The 16,318-nt window shown below is 45.1% G+C and overlaps 1 protein-coding gene across 6 annotated transcripts in view; it reads right to left on the reverse strand.

Moving 5' to 3' along the window:
• TLL2 (tolloid like 2) overlaps nt 1-16,318 on the reverse strand; it is a 143,257-nt gene that overhangs the window by 31,733 nt on the left and 95,206 nt on the right. For all 6 annotated transcript variants that reach the window (XM_077125600.1, XM_077125599.1, XM_077125601.1 and 3 more), the window contains 4 exons: nt 16,210-16,315; nt 8,830-8,954; nt 6,400-6,515; nt 1,705-1,807 (listed from right to left, as the gene is read on the reverse strand). In XM_077125600.1, the coding sequence (XP_076981715.1) occupies nt 1,705-1,807; nt 6,400-6,515; nt 8,830-8,954; nt 16,210-16,315 (450 nt within the window). The remainder of the gene's footprint in view (nt 1-1,704; nt 1,808-6,399; nt 6,516-8,829; nt 8,955-16,209; nt 16,316-16,318) is intronic.

Raw genomic sequence — 16,318 nt, forward strand, 5'->3', positions numbered from 1 at the left:
AGTACCTCCATTCAGAGCCTGCCCTCGCTGCTCCCCAGCTCTATAGAGCTCTTGTGGGCACAAACTCCTACCTGTTCATACCTCCAGGAATTTGAACTCATGGCCCTCTGGACTGAGGGGACTTGCAGTGCTCCTTCCAACAGCTGTTGATTTAACTTGACCCCTTGGCCATACAAGAACCCAATATATGCCAGGACACATTGGTTCACATCAGACTTCTGGCCTACAACCTCTTCTGAACCCATACTTGGTTCCTCAGCATTTGACATGAAGTCAAGGCTCTGTCTGACAATGAAACTTTCCAATATAATTCTCTCCTTTCTTTGTTGTCTGCAACTTTTTCACAGTCAGCTGTCCCCACAGCAGCTCCCTTCAGGCCAGTCATTGGCAGCAAACCATGTGGCTTTTCTGCCCACAGGAAGCTATGCCAGGGACAAAGTCCTCATGGAGAGCTTAATTTTGTGTAAGCTGGGACTCCACCCTACAGACGGCTCTAAGAATGAAGACAACCCACTCTCAGCCAAGGCTCTTCCATCTGGCTCCTTGTAAAGCTGCTCTTTCCAGCTCCACCATGGCTGCTGTTTCTGAGCCAAATGAGTCCCAACATTGACTTCCAAGACACAAAAAGTCATTCATCCTACACATAACACCAATCTTTCCAGGCCATCTTTTGGTGACCAACCTAGAATGAATTAACCTTGCTCTTGACAGAAACTGCCCCCACGTCTTACCCAAAGGTCCAAGTTGCCTTTCATGTATAAGTTTGCACATGGTTCATCTCACAAAAATAATAAACGCTTGTTGTAGAAAAATTAATAAATATAGTTAAACCAAGAACAACAGCATTTTTTTAAAAAGCATACCTCATTATCCTGAAATAACCACTGTGTATTATTTATATTTTGCATATTTCTATTAGAGATCACAAAATGGTTCCTTACAGTTGAATTCAGCCAATACAATATTTTAAATAATTTTGCTTTAAATGATTTTAGATGGGATATTTTCCTTTCAATATGCCATACTGTATGACTCATTATTTTACTAGACTGACTCTATATCATTTATTTCTGCTTTATCCCTGGAAGCATCTGAGTTTGCAATGCCTGCATGATATATATAAATATATATATATAAATGTATTTTTTATTAAAATAGAATCTTACTTTAATTTTATAGCACACTTTTTTCATTTAACAATGTGCAATGAACACCTTTCTGTATTAATTAATAACCACGTACATTTTTATTATTTCTCCAACTTTATTTTTAATGGATGGATAATTTTCTATTAAGAGGTTTATCATAATTTATTCAGCTAATCTCTACTGTTGAACGTTTAAATTGTTTTTCATTTTTCCTGCTCCGATGAACAATCCTGTAACTAAAGCTTTGTGCACTTCCTTAATTAGTTCCCTAGAATAAATTTTCACGAATAGGAATTGCTGGGTCAAAGGGCATTCACAGTTTTAAGAGCTTTTTTTTTTTTTTTTTTTTTTTTTTTGCATGGGCAGGCACCGGGAAACGAACCCAGGTTTAAGAGCTTTTAACATGCGTGGCCAGATGGAGTGCTCAGAGTTTTACAATGACACAGACTGTTGAGAGCTTCCTGTGACCGCCATCAGGATGGACACTTCCAGACATTAATAGCATCAACAGAACAGCAGATTGCTCTTCTCAAGGTGTCTTCTAACATCAACTCACCCAGCAGGGGGGCTTTTCTCCAATAGCCATCCCGGACCTCCACGTAATCGTACCAGCACAGGCGGCTCTTAAACAGATCTATGGAGGTGAAGTTGAGGATGATCTGTAAAGAGTTACCATAAAGTGAGTTTGGGCAGCAAAGCCTGAGGAGTTTTGAGAGATACATCTTAAATACCCATGTTCTCAAGTTACCCTTTAGCATCCAGACCACAGTAGGAGTGCCTTGTTGAAAACACATTCACAGGAAACTTCGTGACATTAAATAATAAACCTTAAGCAGGTGATGAGTCCTTTGGTTCTGTCTGGGGAATAACTTGATCTTTTGAAGTCACTAGGTGGTTTACTAATGTGAGATGCATTAAAAAGACTGAACAGGGCACATGGAGACTGGGAGGTCTGGAAGGAGGTTAGGGGTCAATGAAGTTCAGAGATAATGAAAAGATTTCATAACACCATCAATCATTCCAAAGAGTCTGGGGTTAGCACCTCCATGATCAGTGTCCCCTCAGCTATGACCTCACTCTTCTGAGATGTGGTATGTCTAATAGCCTTCCTACAGTTCATCCATCCATTCATTCATTCTACTGCCATTTGGTGGCCACCTTCCGTGCCAGTCTTTGTTGGCCAATTGAGGCAGAAAATCAGAAAGACAGGATTCTTGTCTTCAGGCTACTTAGAGAACAGAGGGAGAGGCAGATGCACCAAACCAATTAGAGCCCCATGGTTATAAATTATGAAAAGAGAGATGATCAGAAAGAGCATTCTGGCGACTCAAGGAGGGGGAAATAAATTCTACCTGGTGATTTTGGAAAAGCCCTTTCAGAGGATGTAACATTTAAGCTAAGGAGACTGGGTGCTCAGTGGGCAAAGAGCATTTCAGTGAGGGAGACTAAGAATAAGGGAAGGAGATGTTTGGGGAACTGTAGGTCATTGTGTGTGTATGGAAAGAGGAGGCAGAAAGGGCAAGAAGAGGGAACAAAGGCTGGGGAGGAGAGAGCTCAGATGGACAGTGAGGGAAAGTTCTCTGGTTCTTCTGGACAACTCTGAAGCCATTCAGTGGATGACTCACTCCAAATGAGTGAGAATTTAGAGGTGAGGGCTAAGCAACCCTGAGGACTGGTCTCAGCGGCGGCCCTGGCAGCCTGGGGCTTTCCTGGCAGACTGCCCAGAACAGAGCTCTGGATTTTCTTCTTGCCCTTCACTCCCATTCAAGTCCCACCACACAAGATGGGTGCCATGTCTCCTCTCATGCTGAGAAGCAGTGGGTTTTCTAGCCCGAGCTCCCAAGTTTACTCTCTGCCAGTGCTCAACTTAACCCTGCGCAATCATTTCTCACCCCCCTGCTCTCCAGAAGGTGGCCTATTCTCCTTGATTCCTATTCCAACTCCAGCTGACCTTGCTTTCAATCAGTTCATCTCTCTCCTGCATCTTCACTCTGTTTCCCTCCACTGGCCACTATGAGCTCCAAGTAAACTGTTAGGCTGGAGTGGGTTGTGGGTCAAAGGTTCCAATGCCCTCCCTGCCAATTCTACAGAACTGTTATCTGTCCTCATTCTCCTCGACCCCTCTGCTTGAACTTCTCCTCTTCTGGTTTTCAGCACCCTAGCCTCTCACCATTGTTCTCCCTCCTCGTCTGGCTCCTGTCTTCACTTCCTGCTGTGAGAGTACCTTGAAACAAGGCATTTCCCTTCCAGCTTCTCTGTCTGTAGGAGACACTACAGCCAATCACTTGGGGGAAAATCTTGGCATTTTCTTTGGCCCTATTGTTTATCCACCCCTGCCCCCATCTGATCAGAACCCGTTCTGATAGGGTTTTTTTTTTCCTCTAAGATATCTCCTTCCTCCCCTTCACCCCAATCTCACTGCCCCTTCAATACCCCTTCCTGCTTTGCTCCCTCTGAGATGATTCCTGGACTCTTCTCTGCTGTGTCCCTGCCCATTCTGCACACTAGGGCTTCTAAATCAAGTTTCCACTTCTCTCTCATAGTTCCCAGATTCCACCCATGTTCAGTAAACTTCAATGGCTCCCTATGCCCCCATCTCACAAATTAAAATCTCAGACCAACCAGGACCCATCCTACATAACCTTATTTCCCAATGGTCCCAATACATCCATGTTCATGAAACCCTTGCCAGGGCCAGCTCAAATGCCACGCCTCCCTGAATCCTCTCTGACTGTCCAGATGGATGTGATCACTTTGGTACTAGCCACCTTCCTCTCCCTCACTTTACAGTAATTCCAAAGCAGGTGTTTTTAGAGTCAGACAGGTCTGGATTTGTACCTCGGCTCCACCCATTACTAGCTCTGGAATTTGGGGAAAATACCCGACCTTTATTTTCCTCATCTGAAAAACAACATGCACACTGTTGGGTTGTTGAGGGAACTGCACAAGAAACTGTACAAAGAGTGCATAGTGCTGTGCCTGGTACACAGCAGGCACTCAATAAATGGTAATTTTAAAAATCAAGTCCCACCGAGCATGCACTTAGAGTACACAAATTAGATACACAAGTGCGCCTCATAGGCTATGTGTCTTGATTGACATGGAAAGTGTCCATCCCTTCCCTTGGGTCACCCCCACCCAGCGCCCACTTCAAGTACCTTTTTTCATTAACTCCAATCTCTTAGATTCATTAAATGAAGAGTCAATACAAGCAAATAACAGACCAGCTTAACCCCTGTGTGGCAGAGTGTGTGTGTATGTGATGTTACTTCTTTCCTTCAAACCAGACCATTGGTTTTCAGCCCTGCTTACACATTAGAATCAACTGTGAATCTTAAAAAAAAAAAAAAAGAAAAAAAAGGTGTCTCACAAATGTTCCTCCAATTAAGTCAGACTCCCTAGGAAAGAGCAAAAGACCCAAACTAACTCTAAGTCCCTTGAAGACAGGAATATACCTTAGATTTCTTTTGTATCCCCCACAATATGAGCATTCAGCTGAAAGAGCTCAGTAATACTTGTTAACTGGGTTGCAATATGATGCTTTAGCCTTTGCTTTAAATATTACAGAAATGAAGTGTTATTACAGCTTCCTTGGTAACACATTCCATGATCAGAATGAATGGGATAATTATTCACGCTAATTATTTTATGTATATTAGTGAACCATAAAGACCATCGGGGAAGAGATGATGAACAAGAGGTAAAACTTAAGTCAATCAAGTTTGCTAATTACTAGCTGCTCTGGGGAAGGCTGGGTGAAGCAGAAATTGATATTGAAATAATTGTTGCAACAGTTTCAAGGATGTCTGTGTTCTGTCTCCCAGTTAACATTAATAATTAAGACTTGGTGAATTTTTTCAGAGTTAAAGCATATCACAAAGCCTCCCCTATTCATGGCAGTGCAACAATTTGAGAATTAGCAGACCCTTTCCTTTTTCTCCTTCTCCTTCCTCCTCCCTTGCCTTAGTGCTTCTAGCAGGCACAGGGATGGCACGTCCACCCAAGGCAGACAGGTCTGGAGCCTCTCAGGTGCACACTGACAACCACACTGTCATAAATGTTTAGAGTCAGGGGAAGGGTGTGTGTGCAAATGCATGTTAAATGTCTATTACCTTGTCTTCTTTGTAATAAAATAGGATAGCACTTAAGCATCCAGGCTCTTAGAGTCAAATCCCTTTGGTTCAAATACAAACTTTGAAACAAATTACTGGAATAGTTTTGGGAAAGTCCATTTCCTCATCTGTAAAATGAGCATGATAATAGCTCCTACCACATAAAGGCGTTGTGAGGATCAAATGAGATGGGCCACATAATGTGCCTGGTCTAGAAAATCCTCACAGTGGTTCCTAGTCCTCCTTTCTCTCTATTCCACAGTATTTAACTTGAATTTAAATGGGCTTCTTTTTTAAGTTATGAGTAAGGAATACCTGAAGGTTGGCTACAGATGCCTGAATAATTTCCAAACTCCCCCTACAACCAGCTGCATATTTTTTACTCAGCCACACATCCACTCACACTTATATTCAACAACCACATATCTGGTGCCTACTCTGGGTGCTGGTGGCCCGGGGATAAGTGATGTCTGTCCTTAATGAGCTTAGGGGTTGCAAGGGAGACCGCAGTCATGAGACCGTGAGACAGGCTGACCGGTGACTCTAGAACATAGGAGAGGGCCCAGAGCATCTGGTTTGAAACTACTTGAGGAACCCTTAGATTTGTAGAGAGGTGTAAAGAAAAGGCACACACTTTGGAGTTTAGAAGCCTTGAGTCCAGTTCCCACATCTATAGCTTACTGTGAATTGGGGCAATTTTCATAATTACTGAACTTCAAATTCCTCATCCTGCATAGCATCAAGAACATACCACCATTGGCCCAGGGCACCGTAGACCCCTGCCTTGGGCTCAGCTCTAGAAAGTCATGAAATCGGCAGGGCCAGCCCTCCCATATTGCCCCCTTGTGGAGCAGCATTCCAGGTGTCAGGGAATTCTAAATGGGATCCTAGCATGTTTATCAAGATAGGAGGATAGAGCTTACTAATACAGATTCATAACTTTAAAGTTTTCAGACATTTTACTATGTAGACCTCTACTTGCATGGGTGAGCCTGGCTGAGAATTGAGAAATAATGCTTGTCAGGCACCTAGCCCAGTGCCAGCGCTAGCAGGCGCTCATAAAATCATAGCTGTTGTTATTACTACTATTAATAATTCCTCAAGCTTCAGTGCATTTCCTGAGGGGATTTCACACCTACCTTTTCCCCTGGAGTGACGGATATCCTCCAGACACAGTGGGAATAAGAAGGGTAGCCATTGGGGAAACCAGGTGCCGAAAAGTTTCCTGCGGTGTCCTGCAGGGTCTCCCCACAGGCTGCACAAGCAAAACAACAACTGTGATTGCGGCACGTGCACACACTTCCCACCGGAGCAGCTCCCGGCCCGCTGGGCTGATGAGCAGACACAGCCCTTTACAAGCCGGAGCCCGGGAAGCCTGCCAGGCAGATGTACAGTGTTCAGGCTGACAAAAGGGAAAAGCAGGGTCCCGGAGCCCAAAAGTAACATCCCAGGGTCTCTTCTGAGGCTCTAGGACTGAGCCTGGCCTAGAGCTGGGGTTGAATCTCAGCTCTGCAATGGGCTGTGTGGCTGTGGGCAAGTTTCTCAGCCTTGCTGGGCTTTAGTTTCCTTATCTGTGAGATGGACGGAAGGTTAATGGAGTCATCGAGAATAAATGAAATGGGCTTGGCACATAGTGAGGGCTTCACAGGGAGCAGCCACTATAGTTACTCATATCTGTTGGCAGAGAGAATGTGAAAGTGCAAGCTGATGAAGCAGAAAAGAAGGAACAATAACAGAGAACACTTTGAAACTCATTCATTTTGTTAGTTTGGAACTTGCCTCCTTTTTCTGCTACCCACCTGTGAAGGAGCTACCCAAATACTCAAAAACATAAGGGAAAAATGACTAGAGTTACAGGGAGCTGGGATCTTCTGCAGTCCGGCTACTCTGCCCTTGAATATTTCAATATTCTGCCCAGTATTCAGTCTTGAACCTGTTCTATGTATGTGGAATTATTGCCACAAATTTGTCCTAAAATGACAGAGGTACCTGGATGAGGACTTGGAAGTCGCACGTTTTGTCTTGGGTTCCCTGACTCCTAAGGATATACACCACAAAGGCAAAGACACTGGCTGACTGTGCGCCCCTCTCTCATGGACTCACCCCAAGGTGCAGGAAGCAAGCATGTGCTTCTACCTCCAGCTTAACCTCTGCAGAGCCACTGCCCCTGCTCTTGGCTACTACTTGATATTACTTGAAGCTCCACATTTTTTTGGAATTGCAGGAAGGGATATAAAGGGAACCTCCCAGTATCAGCCTCAGGAAATCCTGGATGTCGGGGCTTTAATATCACGTTACTGAATAACTGCCAGGCCTCAGGAGGATTATGAAGGTTTCATGGAAATTATTTTAGTATAATCATCAACATTCTGCAAGGACAGATACATTACTGTGTGGCTACATGGTATTTACCAGCTGCCTTGGATCCTTCAGGGAAGTAAGCAGCATGTACGTTATAAATAAATAAATACTCTGACATTTCCCAGGGAATGCCATAAGGTTTCCTTTTAGATTCGGCAAGGTTATATGATATCTGTATCCTGTATCTCGGCCCTAATGTGCCCCTAGATGACTGATAGCTGGACGGACATATTTCCTAGAGTTCCGTGATGGGACAAGCCCCAGATGGCCCTTTGCATGCCCATGACTCCCTTAGCAGGACAATGCAACCAACCACCTTTTTTAAAGGTGGCCCCCATGTCAAACATTACGCCCCATAATCAAACCATGTATGTCGTCTGGTGGTTTGGAAAAGGTAACTGCACCTGTCGGTAATGGGGCTTCCTTCTACCTCTTTGAGGCACTGAATTATATTCTGTCCCATCAGGGGTAGAACCTTGGCTGCTGCAACAAATGCTCCACGTTGAAGCTCAACAGCTTCAAGTGTGAGCTCATTCCCGGGGCAGTGCCAGGTGTGATAAGCTGCAGGCAAGCAGGGCAAAGTCAAAGGGAGAGGGGTTCTGAGCTGGCAAAGGAGCGGGCATCTGCTCAGTCTTCAATGGTACACTGCTGGCCACAGACCAGCACACTGGAAGGCTGTGAGAGCCTCCAGACCATAGAAACAACCTCATTAATAGCCCCCTGGTGTTCTCTGCCTTCCAGCGTTTGGGAAGCTGCCTCCCACCGTCCCCCATTGTGTGCCTTCCTGAAAAATGATAATAATAAATTAAAACTCCCTTGGACCTTGTTTGGCCAAACCCACTTTCCTTACTCCCATGGAAAAGAGAGGTGCTCTTACTATCATGGGAAGCTCACTGCGTTGGAATCCTTTCGTCCTTTTGCTCCACTGAGACTTCTTCCTCTTCTGAGTACCAAGCCTTTGCCAGAGAATTCCACAGCCACCCACACGTTAAGCTGTGGGCTCCAAGACCTGCTATTCTCTTCACAACTCTAAACATTTCACCACTTCGACTCTTTACACTGTCTGACACCTCCCGACAGAAGCACACCAGAAATTACAGCTACCAAGCTGTTGTTTTCCCACCAAGCGAGGATGTTTGCAAACAGCAGTTGAATTACGCAATGTGGGATGGTAGGGAGGCCCCGAGAATCACCAAATTCAGAGTTACCTGGGCATTTGTACAGCTTCCTCGCTTGAGCTATGTCTCCCTGGCTGAGCCGTAGGCGTTGGCCAATGCTCGGCCTGACACCATTGTCATCTCGGCGGGGGAGGATGGTGTCTAGAAAAACTCCTCTACGGGGAGAAAAAAAGAGAGAGAAAGAAGAGGAAGACAAGTTGAGGCTGTCAACTCGTTGCTGCTAGGATTTACAGTCTTAATCTCCTTGCCCGCTTCCCCATCACCATCCCTACTCCCTGGCTGGCCTCTGCCCGGGCTGGTAGGTCGAAGAGATTTCCTAACTTGTGCTTGCAGTTTAGCATTCCATTCCATCAGCTGCCTATTCACTTCCCATGGGTACTGAGTAGGGAAAATGACTCTCCCAAGTTAAAAAATATACCTTGCCCCAGTGGCCTGAGTGCTTTTTCGCTGAAATGTACCAAGCATTTCCATGAAGCCCCCAACAGGTCTAGGCCCCAGGGCCCCGTATTGCATAACCACAGAGAGAACCACTCAGAGAGGTACCCCTGGAGTTGTGCAATGGGCAGGACTCTGCTTGGGTGAGTCTTGGAGAGGCCCCTGGGAGAGCCGGAGACCTGTACACTGTGAGACTCTCTGGTCAGTATGTGCTGGTGATGAATTGGTGAATAAGGGGATGGGAGGTTGAGGAGGTGTGGCTGGGAAGAGATGCAAGCAGATAAAATGATAGAAGAAACCATAGAATCCATAGAACATCAGGCAATAGAGAGAGCCCTAGACTAGAGAGTTCTATGCAAGGCCTGGCTCCTCCACCCGGCAAGCTTGGACAAGCCCCTTCTCCTCTTTGAGCCTCTGTTTGCTCCTCTGAACAATAAGAGATTGGTCTGGATGATTATGGCAGCCCCTTTCAGCTTAACATTTTATTCTATGGCCCCGCAAATGAAATCTAAATTGACAGTTTCATTCCTATATAGAAAAGTGGAAACTGGGATGCCAGGCTGAGCACGAGACCCATTCACATCTCCACGTTGTGGGCAGGGTTCTCCCGCCTCTGCCTCAAGACTCTCCATTTGGAGCCTTTCCTGGAGGTCAGGCCTTCCCTTGAACTGGCTTCTTCTCCAGTTGCCACCCTGTTTCTTTCCTTTCCTTCTTTACCAAGTTTCTGGAAAGAATTGTCTCTATCCCATCTGGTTGCTCACCTCTCATTCGTTCCTCAATCTAATTGCAATCTGACCTCTCCAGCAAAGGTCACCACTCACCTACCAGCTGACAAAGCATATGGTCATGTTTTAGTCCCCACCTGCTCTCACCTGACCTTCTGGCAGCACTGACACAATGCTGTTTCCTTAGGTTTCTGTGACCTCCATCTTCTTTCCACTCTTCCATGCTCCTTCTGCTCTTCTGAGTTTTAACCACTGCCTCTAGGCTGACAGCTAATTCTGTTTCCAGCATCAGATCCACTTAGGACACCTCCACTGGGCTTTCCTACCAGTACCTTATATCCAACACACTCAAAACCCAATTTATTCTACTCCTCTCCTGCTTGTCCCGTGACTCTTGTCTCCTGAAATCGAACCTGAAGTGCCCTCAGCCCCTCCTTCTTCTTCAGACTCTGTTGAAAGCAGCCACCAGTCTTTCCATTGCACCTTCTGAGCACATACTGAATCCAGACCCTGTTCCTCAGCTCCAGACCTAGGCCTTAGCTCAGTCATCAGTACCTCTTTCCAATGCTTCTTAAACAGCCCCCCTCCCTCCCTGTACACTCAGCCAACTCTAATCTACCCCCTACATTGCAGTCAACAGGTTTGTCCTGACATGCAAGAGTAAGCAAGCCCCCTCTCTGCTTAGAAACCTTCATGACTGCCAATTGCCTCTTGGATCACCAGGCATTTCACCCACTGACTCCAACCTTGCTCTCCAGCCCCGTCTTGGAACATCTCTACCTGGCTCTTTATCTTAAGCAGCACTGAACTCCCTTTAGGCACCAAATGTGCCCTTGCAGTCCTCTGCCTAAGCTGTCCAGCTGCCACTGTCTATTCCACAAACTGCTGTTCATTCTCCAAAACCAAGGCAGATGTGTTACCCTCTGAAGTCTTCCCCGAAATGCTTTTTACCCCTTCCCACATCCTAAGTCAATCATTCCTCACTCTAAGCTACCTGTGGGCCTTACTCATTTGTCTAATCTTCTTATTATACCGTAGTATTGTCTTTTTGGGGGGATTGGGGAGTAGTGTTTGTCCTTCTTACTAAATAGCAAGTTCCTCAAGGGGAGAGACTGGGTCCTTCAACTCTGTGCCCTTAGGAACTGGCACCTGAAGAAATGCTTATTGAATTAAATTATGCATCCCACCAAAAGATATCGCAAGAGAGCTATTCACATCAAAAGAAAACGTAAAAATGCATGCATTACCTGGCTGCTGACTGCACACTTTTTTTCTATTTTCTCTCTTTCTTCCAAACACTTTTTTTTCTCTAAATTCTGTACTACCTTTGACAATATGTATTATCTGTATTTCCTCCTGATTATATCATTTTATCTTTTTGGTTTTGTATATACTCTTTTCTAAACGGGTCTGCAAGCTCACTTTCTTTCCAGCAGTAGTGTGCAAGATGATCCTTTCTAGATCCTTTCTAATTTCTTTTTTAGTATCCCTATGCCCAGATTTAACCACCTGGCCAGTCTTTCCCCAATCCCTATTGCTTCATTTCTGGGTCCAGAAGCCTTCTGAGAAATCCTAGTGGCATCCTTGGTCTGCCTTCCTCAGTGACTTCATCAAGTTTTATACTCCAAGGGATGGATAACGGCATATAAAATTCTATATTCCATCACCTACTCTTCTAGAAATAGGCACTTCTGCCCTAAGAAAAGATTTTTCCATCTGTAATTATTTTCTTGGTTCCTTTGAAGAAAGAAATTTTGTAGCACAAAACACAAGGATCACCACCATCGCCAAGCAATCCAGGCTAAACCACACCTGGGCATGACTGCGCCACAGAAACAATGGTGCCAGTGGATCTGCAGCGTGGAGCACGCCCCTGTCCACCCCGGGCCTTCATGGACCCACGTTTAAGCCCTTTACATGCATCATCCCACTTAATCCTCACAGCTCCCTAGGAGGGACGTGCCATCATTATCATGGCTTCTATTCCACAAGTGAGAAAGCCAAGCTTGGTTTGGAGATTGCCATGACTTGCCCAGCGTACAAAGCCAGTCACAGAGAGCAAGCACCTGAAGCCTACTTCCTAAGGCCTGTCTCCTGACCAGTGTCTCCCACTGCCCAAGCAACAGGAGCCCTCAATATGTATTAGCTAAATGTTAGAATCAAGAAAATTGGAGATGTGAAAAAAAAAATAGTGAGACCATCAGCTGATACTCATTCAGCTCTTTGTGCTGGGACCCCCTCCCCTGCCACATTTCTGAACAACCAGAAAGGCAGGGGGCTCTGGAAATGTTCACTACAAGAGACATCCCCTGTGTAAACCACTGCAATAATGATACCCCTTTTATGTAGGGCAACCCTTTGCATTTACATTCTTCTAAACAAAGAAAGAGTTTGGCAGATAGGGAATAAAACTGTCAGCTCTGAGTTCTCCAAACAAAGACACTCCTGTACCAGAGAAACTGTTTCCTCATCTCCTGGACCTTTGCCCAACAAAACCTCCAAGACACTATTTCTCAAGTGTAGGTCCAAGCAAGGCAGATGGGAGAAGCTTTGCAATAAACTAGGGGGAATAAAGTTGGAAGGAGACAGCTCAATCGTAAAAAGGGAAGACATGAAGATTGGGTTTCCCATCAGCAGGAAGAGCATTTGCTCCCCAGATGAGCAAATGTTTGTAGGCTATTTTCTGCTCTACAGAGTAAAAGACAATGTGCAGGCTAGTTCCAGGGGGCATGTGACCAGGAGTAATGATATGGAGTTAGGGAGGGAGGAAGATTTGGACAAAATGCCAGGAAACCCCACCAGTAAGGACCCCACTGATAAAAACCCTTCTGCACAAAGCAGTTTTCTGGAAACCTATGCAGAAAATCAGCAGAGACCAGTGCAGGTATCCACTTATTATAAGATAGATTTTCCAAAATCATTCTGAATTCTAAGACAGAGGTGAGAAGGTAGTTGTAGTAGATCATTATAATAATGCACTCTCCAATATCATATTCCTTTGTAACATGAAGTTGCTGCTCTTCCCATCACAAGGCTGGTCTTGTGGCTGCTCTGACCGACAGAATGTGTCAAAACTGATGCTACACCCATTCTGGAGCCTGAGTCTTAAAGGGTTTGCAGCTTCGGGCCTGACCTCTAGGAACAGAGACCCCACATGATGAACAGCCTTCTCTAGCCTACTGGTGGATGAGAGGACCCAGGAAAGAGAACCCAGGCACCCCAGCAGCCAGCCAGCACCAGGAGCCAGACATGATTGGCCATCTTGAACTCCCCAGCCCAGACAAACCATCAAATGACTGGCTCTGTGTGAGTGATCCCAGGCAAGAACAGATGAGAATGAGCCCAACTACCCGCAGAATTGCGAGACCTAGTAAGTCATTGCTATTGTAAGGCACTAAGTTTGGGGATAGATTGTTCCAAAGCAGCCCATAATGTAATAGCGGAAAGGGAAGTCTGCACACCTTCAGTGACTTCAGTGAAGCTGCCCCATTCCCAGCTGTACATCCCCTCCATGTACCACTACCCCTCCCCCACTGCGTTCCTCCTCTTAGGGACTCTGGGAACTTTTGATGAAAGAATTATTATTTCCTGGCTTTGGACATGGGGCTGGGGTGATCTATGTTGATAAAATGGCTCACATTGACAATGTGAGATGGGATTATGAGCTAAGGTTGACAGAAAAAACTGTAGAAGTATTTAATAAAAATAATAAGAAAAATGCTGATGCCAGAAGGTACTATGTCTGTGCCCAGGTCCTGGCCTCTGACTTCACAGCACCTCACATTAACTGGCACACAGGGGGTACTGTGAAGTTGGTGGAGTTCCTATGGCCCATTTAGTATTAACTTGTCCAAAATGCCCTACATAGTGGATACTATACTATTAAAATTCTCCTTAATGAAATGACCATTGCATTTGTGAATGTGGAAAGGATAGGGAAATTTCTCCTCTTACCTATCTCTGGCATTGCAGAATACCCTGTCCCTTCTTACTTATTCATTAATTTATTCATTTAACAAAAATTTATTGAACACCTACTATGTGCTAGGCACTGGGGTGTTAAATGCTAGGGACTAATGGATAATGAGGCAGTCTCTGTTCTCAAGAAACTCAGTCCAGTGAGGGAGAAAGGAAAGCAATAGATACATTCTAAAATAATACAAAGAGTTATAACAGCTATAGAAACAAGACCCAAGGTACAGGTGTCTCACTTGGGCCAACGTGACATTGGTTCTCTGACAAAATCAGCAGCCTGCAACCCCTGGAGGTGATGTGATGAGATCTGCTATTCCTTGCACCATTGTTCAGAATCAAGAGGCAGCCAGCCCCAACTCCCAAGCAACCGACCTCTGACATCTACAAGGTGGGCTCTTACCCCACCCATTCCATTGACTTCTTGAGACTCTCCCATACACACCCCCAGATTGGATCCCTCAAGTCTCAGTTGCCCAATATAGAAGAGGAACGTCCTGTTAGACTCCAGAAGAGGAACTACTATTAAGTACGATGAATGAGATCACATCTATCAATGCCTCACCCATCTGCACCAGATCAAGAAATTACATGAAATGTTTGAGTTGGAATGGCTTGGAGAACATCTAGTCCAAGTGTCTCATGAGGAAACAGGCCCAGGGAGGTGAAGGTTTGACCAAATCACACAAATGGTAAGGAGGAGAAATGAAATTTTAACCCAGGAGTCAGGTTCCAGAGTCTATGCATCTAATTAGTCTTTAACTCCCCAGTAGCAAAGGTTGGTGGAAGAACCAGGACTAAAACCCAGACTTCTGAACCTCAATCTGGTGGTCTCTTCATTATACCTTGGTGCCCTTGTATCTTCTGAAAAAGATCCAGGAGAAGAGTAAAGGGTCCTATGCCAGAAGAGTGTGGTTCAAAGACACTGACATCAACAAAACTCCCCCCATTAGAGTTCTGGAGAGACTTTCCCTGGGTGCAAGGCAGAAATGATAAGGAAGTCAACTGTGTGACCAGGTAAACAGTTTCCTCAGAGAACTTGGGGTGCTGAGGTTTGGAGGATCTTTCTCATAATTCCATGGCCTCATCAACAGATTGCCTTCAGCAGCCTTATGAGATCCAAGAAGCCCTTGGCAAATAGTTTCTTTTTCATCCTCAAGAACTGTGTATCTCCTGAACAAATGGTTTGCTTTAATATCTTTATGGACAAGGGGACCCATGAGGTGGGTTATTTTCCTCTCTGCTGTGACTTCTAGGAAGTTCAGCACAGAATTGGCAGTCAACTTCAACAAAGAATGACCTTATGGCATTTATTCTGAATATTAAGTGTACTCCAATCTTCAACTTAGCTGTCTACTCTTATTTTCCCTCTCCTCTCTTCCCACCAGTTTCCTCACCTATTTTTCATTGTTGTTGTCCTGTTGTATATTAGAAGTTCACCTCATATCTTTTTTTTGGAATGACTAACTAAATAAATAAGCAAATAAGCTGGATTTGAAACGAGACCTAAAAGAAGGTGCCAAGAGAAATTGAAAGAGATACTGTGAGTCCCCTTCAACTCATAGGTGGAAAGATATGAAAAACTGAGACTAGAAGGAACATGTTTATATATGTATCACGTATGTGATGTAGAAGGAGGGGCAGTTTTGAAGATACTTAATTGTTTCAGCATAGAGCACAGCACTGGCTTATAGAACAGCTCCTGCTAATGCCAGCCACAAACATCTAGTTCAGCCCCACTCAGGTGGATCAGCTACCATCAGCCATGACCAGCAGGCAGAAGACCTGGGCCTTTGCTATCTCTCAGACCCCAGCAAAACTGTGTGCCCTCACCTCTAAAATGAAGCAGTGATTTACAGCCCCTCCCCGCTCTGACACTTCCAATAAACCAAATTTCTTCTAGGTGAACTAGTGAGTGCTGCCTTGCTTACATCAAGGACATGCTTGAAAAGACTCCCCCCATGCACAGGAAATTTGACACAGAGGCTGTAAAGTTATTATCCCAGCCAACCTCTTGATCATTTCCTTTTTCCAGTTTGGTGCTTGTGACATTAGGGCATGTTGGAACACCGGCTTCACAATGGGAGTCAATCTTATTAGCAGGAAGCTGATTAGATTATATTTCACTGCAGCCCAGAGGCCACTGTATTTCAAGGACAGACACGCCAACCGTGCTAGGAGCATGCAGAGACCCACTCTCCGCAAACCTCCAGGAGTCCGACCCAAGCCTGCGGCAGGCACAGTAAAACACAGACGAGGCGTAACCATAGATTCCGACCTTGAGAAGGTGTTTCTGGCGTAGTGCATGATGCTGTCAAAGTCGTAGGTCTCTCCCAGAGAGCTCACTTCCCCAGCTTCCATTTTTAAGAAATTATACTCCTGACCTG

Source organism: Tamandua tetradactyla, chromosome 13 (assembly GCF_023851605.1).
Source record: "Tamandua tetradactyla isolate mTamTet1 chromosome 13, mTamTet1.pri, whole genome shotgun sequence".
Taxonomy (NCBI): Eukaryota; Metazoa; Chordata; class Mammalia; order Pilosa; family Myrmecophagidae; genus Tamandua; species Tamandua tetradactyla.